The sequence below is a fragment of the Lactuca sativa genome, chromosome 2 (genome assembly GCF_002870075.4).
Source record: "Lactuca sativa cultivar Salinas chromosome 2, Lsat_Salinas_v11, whole genome shotgun sequence".
Lineage (NCBI taxonomy): Eukaryota > Viridiplantae > Streptophyta > Magnoliopsida > Asterales > Asteraceae > Lactuca > Lactuca sativa.
In genome coordinates, this window is record NC_056624.2 from 22529321 (window position 1) to 22546567 (window position 17247).

General features: G+C 33.1%; 1 protein-coding gene across 11 annotated transcripts; it reads left to right on the top strand.

The window, feature by feature from the left end:
* The first annotated feature begins 1091 nt into the window (after window positions 1–1091).
* Window positions 1092–5642, top strand: LOC111920750 (uncharacterized). Of its 11 annotated transcripts, none has more exons than XM_052768280.1 (9): window positions 1092–2716; window positions 2798–2848; window positions 2954–3028; window positions 3129–3201; window positions 3300–3328; window positions 3921–3973; window positions 4508–5199; window positions 5279–5337; window positions 5408–5642. In XM_052768280.1, exons 1-6 carry the CDS (start codon window positions 2300–2302, stop codon window positions 3954–3956), a joined length of 681 nt encoding a protein of 226 aa, XP_052624240.1. In that variant the 5' UTR covers window positions 1092–2299; the 3' UTR covers window positions 3957–3973; window positions 4508–5199; window positions 5279–5337; window positions 5408–5642. The 11 variants fall into 11 exon arrangements, with proteins under 11 accessions (XP_052624240.1, XP_052624242.1, XP_052624235.1 ...); XM_052768275.1 differs by adding an exon at window positions 4082–4224 and having other exon boundaries at window positions 1097–2848; XM_052768273.1 differs by having other exon boundaries at window positions 1098–2848; window positions 4508–5012; window positions 5082–5199.
* Window positions 5643–17247: the final 11605 nt, after the last annotated feature.

The following is a 17247-nucleotide window of genomic DNA, read 5'->3' on the forward strand; positions in this document are numbered from 1 at the left end:
AGCATATGTACTGCCGGTCAACTTTCCACATTGCCTACGCTAATAAGAATCAGACAAATCCAAACATATTGTTCAAATAATGTCTCCTAGAGATGTAGGGCATCTACAACACTTCCATCTTTTAGAAAAATGTCCCAAAGGTAACCATTTTTCAATGTACTGGGGAATCCATAACATAAAGTGTTTGAAACAATATATTAATATTGAAGGCCTTAGACTTGGCATGTGGATGAGACCAGGTCTATCAAAATCGCCACAATTACCATTGTTTCTATTGCCATTTTCACCTATTCGCATAATGCTCCATTAAGAATAGAATAAGAGAATGAATATACCCAGAACCTATGTTGTGATCGTTGAAGATACTTGAACCAGAGATAAAAGTGTGTTTGGTTGAGCAAAATTTTCCTGGAGGATTTTAAAATGAGAATGAAAACTTTGAATATGCGTTGGGCTGATTCAATTTTCAAAATATTTCCATGAAAATGAAAATTTTCTGTTTACAAAATTATATATAGATTAGAAAAGTGATTTTTACAGTTTTCGAAAGTATTTTAAATTTCTAAAATAAAAAATGAAAACTCCACTAGTTTTAAGCAAATGCATTCTCTATATTTTTTATTGAAAACTGAAAATCCAATGTTATTTGCTGAAAACGTTTTCTAAAGAAAATAAAAACAATTTCCACGACCAAACACACCCTATTGTATTTTTGAAACCCGTGTACTGATCGCTCTGAATTGAAATCCTCTTTATCTTGAAACCGGAACAACGGAGTCTTGGACACAGAGCTATTGAACCTTCTTAACCGACTGATGAATGATTTGAACCTTCTTATTATAATCTCCAATCAAAGAAGAGTAGAATGCGATTCAACCCGCAACCCCACCACACGTTCTATCATTGCAAAACATAACAACGGCTACCAAGAAAGAGAACTTTCAAGTTATTGGTTTTCTTGTTTTACATATATAGTAACTAAGAGGATAGCAGATGAATAGATATTTTGTCAATCGAGTTTCAACATGGTTGATGTTGATCGAATCAATCTTTATCAAGTTTAAATTTGTGTTCGAATTCCAATATGAAAATATAAATCAAGTTGGACTTTATAAAATTAATGAACCTGATGTTTTGCACGTTTTAACAACCAACACATTCCCTCTCCTCCCCTTACTGTTTCAGCCAAAAAAAGCAAGAGAACAACCACCACCGGCCACCCACTGCCACCTTCAAACCTCCACTGCACCACCCTTTCTCCACCAATAAATCATCACCACCACCACTACTTTGATGATATAACACTGAAAAACGAACCCCACCACCTCCTCCCACCCCCCCACACGTCGGAATTACTAACAGAATGAAGAAATGAAGGCAGCAGCACCAAACTGCCACTACTAGATACCTAACCTACAGCGACGGAATCAGGGACAGATTTTATCTGTAGCTAATTAGCGACGGTTTACTGAGGAATCACTGATGGAATGCATAAATATTTCAATCCAAATAATTATAGAAGTTTAGAGATGTATTACCAAGGGATCAACGACAGATTGGTTTGATTTTATCGACAAAAAACAGTCCCTCGCTGAACCGTCGAAAAGTAAAACCTCTCAATGAGGGAATAACGACGGATTGCAAAAAATTAGTGGCTTTTTTTCCTGGCCCTCGCTAAACCCTTGCAGAAAATCTACGCCTTCCTTTTTTCATTCCTGGCTTTTCTTCCTTTACTCGTTCCCTCGTTTTATTTTCATTCCCACCGATTTATTCCCAAATCTCTACCAAATCCCTATATGACCGTCAAATCTCTACTCTGTCCAGGAAATCGCCTCCACCACAGTCAACCTGTATCATCCCTCTTTGAAGCCTCTCAAAGGAAAACCTGATCTGAAATCACATCCTCGTTGGCTTTCTTCTGGGTTTGACTCCCTTCCTCGTTGACTCACAGCTTACTTCCATGCCAATGCCTTTCGATTTGTTGATTCACAACTACTCCAGACCGTACAACTGCTTAGCGGCAACAACGACGTCGATCACCCGATAAGATAGCGGTGGTGGTTCTGTTGGCGGTAGCTGGATCACAGTGGTGGTCATCCCATTCAAGCTCTTGTTTATAGAAATTTGATTAACCTTGAGGTAATTTTGAACTTTGTGGATGATATGCATAAGTTTAGGTCATTGTATTGTGTTGTGTTAGATTGATAGGATTAGCTTTGAATTGATAATCTTGACAATTGATGAAGTTAATAGCATGTACCTAATTGAAAACAAGTAGCAATGTGTTGAAAATTATTCAATGAATCTCGTGAATTACTCAAGGAATCTAATCTCCTGGAAAGTGGATGAAGACTGTTCTTTTTGGGAAGAGTCATCAAAATCTAATATCTCAAAAGTAAGTAAAAGTGTTAATTTACAGTTTACAGTTACACCTGTTACTAGTAAAACACATATACATGATGGTATCTTATTATTCTTGAAGGATGCTAGTTTAGACAAAAAGACCTCCATTACCCTCAACACACAATCAAATGATCTTGCTGTTGATTCTACTGTTATGTCAACACCAGTGTGCCACATCAGCAACATAAATGGAGAACAATCACACTTAGAGAAGAGCTCCAGTGCCAACTTACTAAATGTTGCAAATGATGATGATTTAATCAGGCTAGAACAGGCTGCTACTAAGGCACAAGCAGCTTTCAGGGGATACTTGGTAAGGTTAATGCATATTACAAGAACATTGCAGGAAATAGCAATTTACTTCACTCCACTTACTAATATAGGAGCTTTCAAGCCTTCTTGTAATATTTCAGTTACATTTAATGATGTGAAAACTCACAAACAAGTAAGCTATTCTTATTGTTCTCATTCTAGATAGATGATTATTGTTTAGTATATCAATACTTTGGCCTGCTATAATAATTCTTCTTTACTACTAATTCATCATCAGGTTCCTTTGAAGAAGGAAAATGGTCAGATATCAATGGTGCCTCTTTTCCAAAGTCAAGAATGCATTGCTGGAGTGGTATTTATTGATGGTTTTGTAATTTTGTTGGATAATAAACCTCTTACTTGCTAGCTACTGATCGAAACAAGTTGAATTTACTTATTTACCCTTTTTGCAGATATCTGTAGACCCAATGCAAGGGAAGAAGGTCGAACATAATGGCATTAAAATAGAACTCCTTTGTCAAATTGGTGAGTTTTCTACTTATTTATAGGAGAAATTGTCATGCAAATCAATATTAATAATATTTTAGTATTTTATTTCTGTTTGTATAAATTTATTTTGACAGAGGCAACTTCTATGACTTTACCTCTGTTGGTAAGTCCATCTGTTTGGAGGCTAACTTTTACATGTTATTGATGAAATGACAACTTTTATGTTGTTTTTTCCTTGATAATTGATAATTCAACATCATTATTCATCATTAATTTACAATGTTACCCTTTCTTATGTAGTTCGTGAATTGGATGTTCCTGGTGAAATATATGAAAGGAAAACATTTCCTTTTGAATTTTCTTCAGTTGAAAAGCCTTATGAGACATACAATGGTGTCAATGTGCGACTTACGTAAACACCATCTTATATCTAAATTCAAATAACATACAAAAAAGCATAAAACCATGATTATGATTGCATATAAAATGGGTTTTAGCAAGTGATGAAGCTCTATTTTTGTAGCAAGTTGAAAATTATAGTCTGTGTTCTAGAGTGAAATTAAGTAGTTGATATCTGCGAAAAATGTTTTCTCTTGATCACAATTTAAAAGTAAAATTAAAGCAAAAGTAACACTTTACATGGAAATATATTTAGTGTTATAAAATATCTCCATATCTTCATATCTCCATGTGAAATATATTTTGTAGTTGTTTCCTTTTATTATTTTTTTTAATCATTATTCATTTCTTGACAGATCAATGTGTCAATATATAAGTACGACATCCCTTGAGTAGTTCTCCAAGGCAGGTATGTAATTTTGTATTATTTCCTCTTCTTTTTTGGCCAATGCATCTTTTGATCAATGTAATGTAACCATTGAACGATTATGATAAACATGCTCTAATGATTCTATAGGAAACATGATAATAACCTCCGTTAATGATTTTAGAAAGACAAATAGAATTAGTTTTTATTCCCTTGGTTGATGCAAGTGTCGTTAGAGCTGAGGGTTTTCAGTTGGCCAAATGTCTCTCTGTTTTTTGATCTCATCGCCATTGGTAAACTTTCAATCAACTTACGTATCATCACTTTTCACCTTTCATCGTCTATCTATTATTGATCACTTCTCGGGTTTACATTAAGTAAAATCGATACATATATATATATATATATATATATATATATATATATATAAATATATGTTTTGTTGATTAATACACGTTGTTTCTCTTAGTGTCGTTATGCAATGAATTTGTTATATATGTATATATGTATGTATGTATGTATGATGTTGGGATGTATTGGTATCAATTAACCTAAAAGTCAAACCAATTTTATCAGGATTTGGAGAAACAATTGGAGCTGGAGTTTACATTCTTGTTGGAACAGTTGCTAAAGAGAAAACAGGGCCTGCAATCACAATATCATTCCTGATAGCCGGAATAGCAGCTGGACTTTCAGCATTATGTTATGCATAACTCGCATGTCGTTGCCCATCTGCAGGGAGTGCATATCACTATTCTTACTTATATGTTGGAGAAGGGTAATCTCGTAATTTCTCTTAAGAATTCTCTTATTCATATATTCATATTTTCTTTCTGCAAATCAATATTCTATCCCCTTCAACTTCCAATGTTGCTTGGTTGATTGGTTGGTCCCTGATTCTTGAATACACACTTGGTGGAGCAGCTGTAGCCCGTGGCATATCCACAAATATGGTGCACTTCACCTTCTTTTTCTTTCTGCTTTCTTAACTCGACCCACCATTCTTGGAATTATAGTTGATCCTTGTGCTGCTGTTTTAGTCTTCATTATAACTGTACTACTTTGCACTGGAATCAAAGAGGTATTTTAGTCCTTTCAGTTAATGACTTATTCTTAAATTTTATTATACTAATAAAATGAATACTTTTAGAGTTCATTGGGTCAAGGCATAATCACAACAATAAACGTTGTAGCCTTGCTTTTCATCATAGTAGTTGGTGGACACATAGGTTTCAAGACTCGATGGGTGGATATAAAGTTCCAGGCGGGTAATATGTTCATTTTTTTTCACATGTGTTAAATTACCATTTTACCCTTGGCAACATGAAACTTGTTTCTGATTTTCAGGTATTTCCCGTTTTTTCTCATATGATGGTTTTGATGCAGTAACCAGCACAGCCGAAGAGGTAACACTAGTGATTGTGATTGTTCTTTCTAAAGGGTATAATTGTAATTTTCATATTGTTTATATTACAGGTGAAGAATCCTTAGAGAGATGTATCTGCTGTTGTGATTGGTTTGGTGCCATGTTCCCAATTAGACCCAGATACCCCTATCGCCTCTGCTTTTGCTAGTTATGGAATGAATAGAGCAATGTAAGCATACAACATTTCTTTCTGAAGGGCGTAATTGTAATTTCATGTTTATTTACATCTAAAACGATCATCATGATTTCATTTATGTTATAACAATCGGATCTGTTACTACTCTCTGTGCTGTTTTTGGTTGTATCATTATTTGATGTTTTTTAGTATAATAATTTGATGATTGGAGTATTTTTTTTCCGTTTAGAATCATAATAAAAAAATGATATTACAAGTTCGCGACGGATTAGACAAAAAAAATAATAATAATGCATGAATTTAGTGAGGGATTAGCTACAGAAAAAAATCATGTCTAAAGACGGATCAACGACGGAAAAAGAACAAAATTAATTTAAGAATTTTTCGAGGGATTAGCTATGGGGAAAAATCATGTCTAAAGGTTGCGACAGATCAGCGATGGACAAAAAAAATTTAGTATATGAACTTTGCAAGGGATTAGCTACGAGAAAAAAAATGATCATGGAAATTTGCGACAGTACAGCGACGGAATGTCTTTAACAAATTTTGTCGCTAACGTCCTGGGTAAATGTATTGAGTAACATTTAGCGACGGATACTCTGTCGCTAAATTTGTCGCAAGGAAAAACTAATCCGTTGCTAAAACCCTCGCTAAGTCATTAGCCACATCTTAATTACCTATGGAGTGAATCTGTCGCTGATCCATCGCAAACAACATTTAGCGATGGAATAGCGACGGATTCGTCCGTCTCTAAAACCCCTGTTTCTAGTAGGCCACCTCCATCGCCTCCCTGTCGCAGCCCCAAACCACCGCCGTCACCACCTCCTGCTATTGCTTCCTCCACCATAAGTCCACTCCATCCATCAACATAAGATTATTTGATCAAATGTGCCTTCGTCGATCATCAAAAATCTTAAAGCCATTCGTATTATTTTTTTTCTTCGATGATACACACAGCGACGAGCACAGGAGGGTTTACCTCCTATGCAAAACTTGAGATTACTATGCAAACTCATTTACAAAATTAATTCCATGCCCCCTATTCCGAAATTCCTTTTCAAAATCAGTCCTAACCTAATGAAACATTAAATAAAATGTTCAAACCCTACCCCTTTTTTGGAAAATATTAAATCATTTTAAATTAAAATTTTAAAGAAAATTTATTTAAATAAATCATCATTTAAATAAATTTTGAATAGGCAAAACATATGAAATTATTCAAGGAATCATTATAATACCAAATCACGTTCAAATATTAATATATATCAAAATTTCTAGGAAATCAAATTATTTATTACTCTACTACTTACGGTATGGGGAATCTGGTTTGAAAGCCCGCATAACGTTGTTGGATTTCAGAACGGCTTAAATGCTAAAATGGTGCTGCCCTTCGGTGTTTCATGTCTTATCCTCATCTGTACATGGTAGTATGCGTACTAAGTAATATTTATCATACAAAATACATATGAATTATCATTATTTTGTGTAAACACATTTCTAGCTTGTGAAATATTTATTTAAATACTTATACGTTATAAGTAAACAAAATCGTTTTGAACATCAATATTTACATATGTTATGTTGTTAAAATAATACAACTAATAAAAATAGCATATACATTCCGACAACAAATGTGCTATGACTGCATAGACGGTTATCAACTTGGTAGTTTCAATATGCCTCATACACATACAAAAATATATAAGTTTATATATTGAACTTGTATCTTAGGCTCTTATATATGCTTTTGTACACTACCCTAATATTTATCAACTGTTTAAACAAATATCATACCCTTTTATTGTACTCTTATCAAATATACTTGTTATTCATCCGTTTATCCGTATCTGCGGCCGTTAAGTAAAACCTTGACAAATAACTTTATATGTATATTTGTATGCTTCTTTATCTGTTATCTGTATAACTTTTTCACTATAAAGTTAAACTAGATTTCAATATCTAGAAACCACAGTTTAGATTTCTATTTTTATCAAACATTTCCAAACACTTTTTACTTACAACAAAGGCAATACTTTTTGGATCACATTAAAAGTATAATTATTTCATAAAACTTGTGACTCTCACCAACCTTTGTGTTGACCCTCAAACTTACAAAGGCAATACTTTTTGGATCATTTAGTTTTCGTTATCTGTCTACCTGTTTAAGGAAACTACTGTGCTATTATTATCTATAAGAACCTTGTATTCAAAATTAATGATGGAATACAAGTGATGTTTTGTTTATCGTTGTACTTGTGCTATATATTCATTTTATCTGTGATCCATGAACTTAGTCCCACTCCCAGCATGTCCCGCATCAGCCGACGGTGTGACAATACTCATTTGAAATGACATAAGAGTTACAATTATTACCTAGGATGAAAAGATAATGTATGAAGTCAGTATACAAGCCCTGTTTTGTTGATGATTCTAGGACGTAATCATCCTAAAGGGGAGAAAATTGTAACGTCGATAGATTTAGGCTAGTCAATTTAGAAACAATAAGAGTTAAAAATGAATTTTTGACAAAATATTATTTAGAATAAATAATCTTAACTAAAGTATAGTATATGTGACAAGGATTCCGTACATATAAAAAATGTTGAAATCCGACTTATAACGAAGAATTATGACCCGTAGAAGTTTTGCGACAAAAACGGCACGGCTCCGCGTATCGTAAATAGAAAATTTTTGACAAAATACCTTTTAGCCTTAGTGATCTAAAAGAAAGTCGTAGTATACGTTGAAACGAGAGCGCACATATAGAGAACGCCAAAATCTAACTTCGTGTGAGGAAATTATTAATTTTCTAAGATTTTGCATAGCAGTATACAGCCGAAAAATCGAATTTTAGATCGATCGATTTTTAGCCAATACAACCTAAATGAGAATTGAAGATCTTGTTAATAGGAGCTCAATAGTATAAAGACAGTAAAAAACGGACGTCGGATGACAAAGTTATGAATTTTTAACGGACTTTAACTATCTAAGTCTTTTAAAATATAAATTTAAAAATAAATTCAAAATTAGCCGACGGATTTTAAGCGAAATTTGTAGATCACATCGCTACCTACGTGTGGATATAAACAACGTCAAAAATCTGAGCCACAGCTTCCTACCCACACCTTGCCACCAGATGTTGACACATGGCCAACAAACGGTCAGTGTTCAGCTAGGGAACGCTCCACATTCGACATATTTACAACCTATATATAAAAGGTGCAAATCACTCCATTCTTCACATCTTTCTCACCCATTCTCTCCCAAAAACCCCCAATGCCTCTATTTCTTTCCCTAGCACCTCCTAGGTGTTAAAAGCGAGTCATGGAGCAATAGAAGGCCCTGAAGAGAAGAGATTTTGACTTAGAAGTTCTGCCCACGCAGAGCCTGATTCCTCGCTAAACCCCCTTGTAAGTGAGTTATGCTTACCAAACTATAAGTATAACTTATGTTTAAGTTCCTTAACGTTCTTATGAACCTATAAACAAGATTTATCTGTGATTCCAAGTCGTTATACTGATTGATCTACTTATGGGGATGATGTCAAGATTTTGATTTAGTGAGGTGTTTAAAGTGGGATTTCCAAACAGTATACTTCATATACCAAACGGACCCTACCTCCAATATGAACCTTCCTGGTTGTTCCTTACTTGATAGATCATGAATGTAGACTTTAAGTTAATGATGAATCTAGACTAATAATTAGTCGCAGTAAATATTAGACTAAAATTTAGTGAAAATAATACTAGGTTTTGTCAACGGAAAAGATAATTGTTAGAAGCGAATTGTTGCCCGAATATGAGTCATCACTTTAACAAGTGAGTGCATAGTCCCTTTCATGAAGATGATTGTAATACAAGTATTAATTAAATTATTAAATATATATTTATATGTGAGATATCTGATATTACCTAAAATACGTGTTAAGAGCATATATGATAATATATGATGATTTAGGACTTACAAAATAAACCTAAACTAATTAAGATGAATATCGGGTAGTATCTTCTTATGAGTGCGGGGGGAAATATACACGGAGGCTAGAACTTTAAAATTTGTCATTGATCCAAGAGCATGGATTAGACACAGTTATTCATCCTTAGTCCAAGAGTATGGAGAGGGCATAGTCATTTGTCATTAATACGAGATCATGGATTAGACATAATCATTCGTCCTTAGTCTGAGAGTATGGAAAGGGCATAGTCAATTGTCATTAATCCGAGTGCAAGGATTAGATATAGTCATTCGTCCCTATCCAAAAGTATGGAGTGGGCATAGTCATTTTTCATTGATCTGAGAGCATGGATTAGACGTAGTCATTCATACATGATACATGAGTATGGATTAGGTAAAGCTGTTAATTTTAGATCCGAGAGTATGGATCGTGTTTTTGGGAGGATCGACGGGGTGGGATAAAATTTCATATATGAGGTGAAATTGTATATTGTGAGTTCTAAAATATATACGTATATATATGATATAGCATGGTGGGATTGAAATCCCTATGTACTCCCCAGGTTTCCCAACCTGACCCACTCAGTTTATTGTACCACAGGTGGGTTTATGAAATATACATTCTGCTGAAAGATTCAAGGAGTATCAGGCCACTAGTTTAATTAATGTAAGGCTTGTAATATTTCGTTATGCTTATGTTTCTATATTGACTATGATATCCCAATGTTTTAATATAAATAAATATACATTTCTTCGGAAATGTTTTGATAATATCTTTATCATGTTTCTTGGGAACAAATTCCGCAATATTATTCTTCAAAAAGAATACTCTAATTTTTAAATAAGCATAAACAAATCAGTCTTTTTTGGTTGTGAAATTGGGGATGTCACACCGTATGATCTTGAAACGGCGACATATGAGTTGTAATTTACAAGTCGGTTTTACATTGGTAATGCGTAAAAACATCGGTAACTTGATGTTATAAAACGTATTGTCATGCATGACTTGATGAGTAAAGGATGCAAGAATATGAATCAAAGTTTTTCCGTTCTTTTTTCCCTAATGGGAAAAGCGATATCTTTGGGCCCCTCGATGATTTGGTGTTGACTTATAGTGTTGGGCCCAGCCAGGACTAAATTGATGTGTTCGATTAGAAGTCCTATATCATCACAATTCAGAAATCGGAAAACAAAGTCCTGGAAAATGAGATTAATTCTATTCCATGTCTCATGTCTGAATGATATATTGCAGAATGGAGAATTATATGATCACTTATGTTAGGACGCGTAATTGATCGGGTCAGAGTTTGGATACGCCTTTTGGAAGATACAATTTGGTGATCGATTAAGAAGTTATACTGCCAGTTATAGTTATAGAATTATCTAAGTGGGAGACTATTGGATTAGGTGTCTAAGCCCATAACTATAATTGGTATATACTTTATAGTAGCACAATCCTTTTGGGTTGTCCTTAAACCTAGCAAATGGACAGGATGACTTTTAGAGAGAGAAATTAATTTATTATGTGATTAATAAATTAATATAAAAAGTTTATTATTGTATTATGAAAATAATATATTAATTAGAAACTATATTATTTAATTAATATCTACTCAGAAATTAATCAGAACTAATTTTGGGATTAATAGAATTAATTAAAAGTGCTGGGTCGAAAGTGCAATTGTTTAATAGTTGAAGAAAATGCTTCAGAACCTTCAAGATATAGGGTTGATAGTTTCTTAAGGGATATTCTAGGATTTCTAGAATATCCCATGTGGATATATAAGGAGTTGTGTCACACCCCAACCAACGGCGGAAATGTCAGGGTTGCGACTTAAACGTTTGGATCATAGTCAACAACATATAATGAAATAATAACAGAATTTATACGATATTACATTCTTCCAAAGCCTGAATATGACAAAATACATCTTTTAAAATCCATAAGCGTTATACACGGATTTTGATTTCTTACAACATAAAAGAGACAAAAGTCTACTATAGAGCCGACCGTTTATTTTCAACGTCAAATCCTTCATCCTCACACGGGATGAGAGTTCTTCCGGCCACCTTGAACACCTAGAGATACATACATTTTTAAAATACGTCAACAATAATGTTGGTGAGCTTTATAGGTTTTTTTTACTCCAAAAATTTTATAATCCAAAATAATTTGTTTTCCAAAAACCGGTAAATTATGACGCATATTTTATTATTCAAACACTTTTTAACGATAAGGATTAGTCATCCTTATAACAATTTTTATTATTTTGATCTTGTCTGTTTACGAAGAGTTATGTCGCAAGGAGAGGTAGATAACACCGTATACACTCGATACTCTCGGCCCCAAATTGGGAGAATTGACTCAATCTAGATCTATACTCCTTCGAATAAAAGTCTTCAATATATCAATATGCCTATAACCGACACTATATGTCGCTCCTCCACAAGCCACACATGCACAATATAATATAAAAGTTGAGGAATCAAGATCATTACTAACGTTTAAAAGCAGTCGTATAGTAACGACGAAAGAAACACTTGACGCATGTTGCCTCGTCGGACGAAGTTGTAGCTAGCAACCACAGACGAAAAAATACGGTTCACATAAATCTTCCCATAAGAATAGATCTAAACCAAAGTTATTTATTATAAATCTATGTCGTGTACATAGACCTACAAGATATGATCCCTCCTGGATTATCGGTTATAGACCTAGGTGTTAATTCCAGGATTTGATCCTTACGAAGGAAAAACACACCATCATAAAACTCTCTTTCACCCATTTCGATACATTCCTCCCACAAGCACACACGTGATACACAATCCGCACAATCCATGACAACAATTCTTTAATTCATAAAATTCGTCGCTTCCGATGGTCACCAACACAAATCTTAAATTATTAAGATCTTATTTTTAGCTAGTGCATTTAGTTAAATATTAAATTTAACTTAGCATTCGAATAATGAGACATTAGTAACTCAAGTAGTTTCAATCTACCATCGGATAGGAAAGACGTTCCGTTAGCGTAGTCGAGTACTTCATACGTGTCGATGTTACGTCGGTTGAGCGGTTGTTGCTTTAATCGAATATTTTTGTATTTTTAATATTTACTTAATGTTGAAAACGTATAATTTTCATTTGTAAGTAAACTTTAGTCTTAAAAATACATACACATTATTTATCGACGAGATTTCATATTATACCATAGTATATAACTACTTGTGGTTTATTTTCATACTCTTGATATCATTTTATAATTCATTCGTATAATTTTATTTTATCATCTTGTTTAATTCTTTCATATTAATACTTGATGAAAAATAAGTTTAATGGCCTAATATACACAAGTCATATGGTTATACCTATCAAGACAAGCTAAAAAATGTTCATAATTTCGACGTAAGTTCTTAATGATATTTTTATTTGTTCCGACAAATATATAACACTAGATTACTCTTATCTAACATTTTTGTTTACACAAGTACTTGTAAATAAGTCTAAATTTTTATAAAATTCTTGTGTATATCAATTACTAATCACCACCTTTTTAACAAACATTATTTGTAAAAATAGTATTTATAATAAACATCGACTTTAATAGTTTTTGTATATAGTATTAACTTTGCACGCATCTAACATATAAACATTTTAGCCATCATATTATATCAAAATACTCAAGTATGTATCTCCCCAAACAAGTAAAAATGTAAAAATGGGGCCATAAAGACTCACATTTGGTGCGTGGTTCTCGAGTTTAGACGGGAGGATTCGGTGAGGTTTTTGCTTCGTTCAAGACCCGGTATCTTCACCAAACAATAAACGAATCTAGTTTTAGATTATTGAACTTCACAAAGGTGTTCAAAACAGCAAGTTTTTCAGATTTTTAAGGTGAAATAAACTCACCCAAAACAGCTACAGGAGTTGTCGACATAAATGAGGTGGTCGAGGGTGTTTCCGACAGCTTTCTCATGGCTGTCATTTAGGAAAAATGGGTGAAAACATGATCGATCAAAGGGGTGGTATTTGGCTATCTCAAAGAGAGGTTAAACAAGAAAGAGTTCCGAGAGGCTGCTTCCTCTTTTCTCGCCGGTAAACTAGTCAGCAAACACCTCCGGTGGAGGTGTTCCTTGATGTACACGAAGTTAGGCTAGAAGAGATGGAGAGAAAAAGGTTTGAAGGGTGATTTTGGCCTGCCATTTCCAGCCATGAAGAGTCCTTTTCTAGTTCTAGATGTTGGCCATCATCAAGTGGGTGGTACTTTGGTTCATTACTTGAAGTTATTTTCTTACCCATTGCATTTACACCTAGTACCACTTCTGCAAAATTTTGATGGATTAGAGGAAAGAAAGGAAAGAAAATGTGGGGTATTTGGGGTAGGGTGTAGAAGTCTTTAATTAACATGTACTTTGGTTGATACTTGTAAGGAACACTGTTAAATGAGTGTACTTACACCCAAAAGGGAATGATGTGAATGGGTGGTTGGAAGACTTAAACACTCAAGGAAAAAAGATAGACCCTTTAGAGGTTGACTTTTGCATTCAAGGCTAGTCTTGGATATATTTAAAGTTGATTGTATGCACTAGTACTTGAATGAGTGTAGTGTGAAAAAAAATGAACTTTTAGGGGCTAAGTTTCGAGATTTTCTAACCATATATATATATATATATATATATATATATATATATATATATATATATATATATATATATATATATATATATATATATATATATTTCATAATTCACCTATTTTGTTATATATTTGCCATATGATAATAAGGTCCACTTATTATTACATATAACACTCATAAGGACTTGGATATTATTATTATTATTATTATTATTATTATTATTATTATTTATAAAACCCTTTCAATACATAAACATAATTGTATATATCTTATTGATTTTATTAGCATATGATTTGTCGTATACGAATAATAATCTTTATAAAATGATTCTTATTGTTAAAATATATACTTATATGTATAAGAATATCATTCATTAAGTCCTCCGTCAGTATCAGTTACGGTCGTCATTCGACGGACATCAACCTAAATTTTACGATTGTTACAAGTTGGATAGTTACCAAGTTAAAATATTCTTATTATATTCCAATTGGGGTTATCCAAGGCTTCATTGTACCACTATATAAACCACCCTCGGGCCTTCATATTTTGGCAACTTGATTTCCAAGAAGGGTTGGATGAAATCATGCATCCTCTCTCCTCTCTCTATAGTTTCCCTTCTTGCTAGCTTAGGTGTGAACCACTAGAGGAACGAAAATTGTGGTGCTTACTTCCAAGAAATCTACAAGTGAATGAATCATTGTTATTTGCTATAATAACAATTAATATATGTAATCCTACACCCTATATGATTTTCAAAAATAACCTAGGGTTTCTAGGGTTTCATTTTGTGTGCTCATAGTTATAGGTTTAATAGTGAAAACAAAGATTCTATTTCGTTTGCATGCAAATTTAAGGGTGTTATGTTTATTTGTTTTACCTAAATCCCATCAGTTATATGATAGATGATCTTACCTCCTTAACATTTACACCACATTCCTCCTACTACTCATATTTCTAATTCAGTAACACATATCTATAAGTCTGTGCATCAGTTAAACATTTGAAAAACTCCATGAGGTTTCTTGAGAACATCCTAATTTTATTATAAAAATATTTTACCGGTCACAAATGATAGTTTTATTATATATTAGATTAACAAAATCAAATAGATTAATACTAAAATAGAAGATAAAAAACATTAACATCTTGTAATTGAAATGCAAAATACATGTAACTACTATATAAGACCAACATACTTCGTTTTACCTGTAATAGCATTGGTTTCGCATAGGACTAAAAAGAAATATAATAGAATTGGTTTCGCATAGGACTAAAAAGAAATATAATTTGCATATCATTTCCATATGGTTGGAGTAGATTTCATCAGTTTATTTGCTCAGTTCAGCCTACATGTGGTTAACAAAATTCATTGCAAATTCACCATGAGATAAAGTAACCCTTTATGGAAATATATAAACTTCAATGATTCATTTAATAAATCAATCAATTGTGTGTTGTTAGAAGATTAGATTTGTACCAACGGATCCTGATATATCATAAGAGGTTCTTGTCCACAGTAGTTCATACATACCTAAAGCTTAATTCATAGCAAAAATACAAAACCCCATATCAGTTTCACTTGGGAATTCCAAAGACAGTTGGCATGCATTGTATATGTATTAGAAACAAATAGGAACAAATAAGGAAGGAAATAAAGAAATACCTTTAAACATATTCCTAATATGCCTAATCAAAACCCATAGAATACAACAAAAAGTTGATTGTATAAAACATACAGAAGAGAGGTTAGAGGAATAAAAATACATGTAAGTAATGCTGTCGAAGATGCAGAAAAAGCACCAACATCAACGTCATCAACATCAGCATCATCAACATCAGTAACTGCTTCATATAAAAAGAATAAAATCGAACAAATCATGATTATGAAACAAAATTTTAGGTAAGCAAGATGATTACCTTACCTTCTCGACCAAACTAACTAATGAATTAATAACAGTGCAAATTCCATCAATAATCAACACCAGAAAATTCATAACCTAAAAAAACAATAAAAACCGGAATTAGGGCATATCAAAATTGAAGGATCATATACGTATCGCAAGAAATGGATTAAAACCTACAAGACGAAACCGGTTCGTGACTTCCATTAGTGGAAGTTGACGATTGCGGAACCAAAAGGGCATGGAATCAAGTATATATAGGAATAGAAGAAGGAAGCATTTTCAAGAGTTTGACATCGTGGGATCAATTTGCAGGGGAAGGTGGAGGGATAATAGTCATGTGAAGCTTGATCAACGGCATGTTATAGATCATGCGGGCTCTTGAAGGTAGAAGAAAACATCTCCAAAAACTATAAATAGCAACTTTACACGGCCATGATTTTATCTTGAAGATATCGAACAGATGAAATACTAACAGGGGCTATTCACGCCCCGTTGTTAGAAATAATAATAATTACTTGTTATTATTATATCGCGTGTAATATATTTCATACAATAAAAATTAATGAATACATTTATGAGGGTGGATACGATATTTTTCACCCTTTGTCACAATACCACATGAAAATGACAACTCATATTTCTCATTTCACTTATCTCACTCAATTTTCATATATTTTTTAAATCTTAAAACGAAATATACTTCAATTACTACAAACCCCAAGTTACAAAGCATGATATATTTCTATTTTCAAACAATTTAATGAGTTACACTATCCTAACCCTCCTAATTTGTTGCTTAAAATAATGCAGAATTGTTTAAAAAAATATGACAATCTTTGTAGATTATTGACCAGATTATTTTCAAAAGTGTCAATTTAAGCTTTCGTCAATGCCACGTCTTTCTGTTTGGACCCGTCACACATCTTTTGACTATACTAGGAATATAATCCATTTCAAATAAATGGATTTTAGAAACTAAAAAAAATAAAAAAATAAAAATGAAATTTGAATTTCACCATTGGAGGAGAGAGATAATAGAAAGGGAGTACATGTGTTAGTTAAGTAGTTAACCCACAAAGTCTTAATTTGGTGCTCATTCATCTTCATAGTAGTACAATCGGCACCGTCGGCCATCTATCGGGCTGCCTCGTCACAATACCACATGAAAATGACAATTCATATTTCTCATTATATAATTATATAAAAAAAGAGTTCCCAATTCAACAGTTCTTGCTTTTAATTGGACCAAAAAAATTTTGG

Bases quoted from the DNA above. Each gene is read 5' to 3' on its own strand.
- LOC111920750 (XM_052768275.1), top strand. From the start codon at position 2,300: ATGAATCTCGTGAATTACTCAAGGAATCTAATCTCCTGGAAAGTGGAT. The intron at 3,029-3,128 runs GTATTTATTGAT...CCCTTTTTGCAG, and splicing joins AAGAATGCATTGCTGGAGTG to ATATCTGTAGACCCAATGCA. The intron at 3,202-3,299 runs GTGAGTTTTCTA...TTATTTTGACAG, and splicing joins AGAACTCCTTTGTCAAATTG to AGGCAACTTCTATGACTTTA.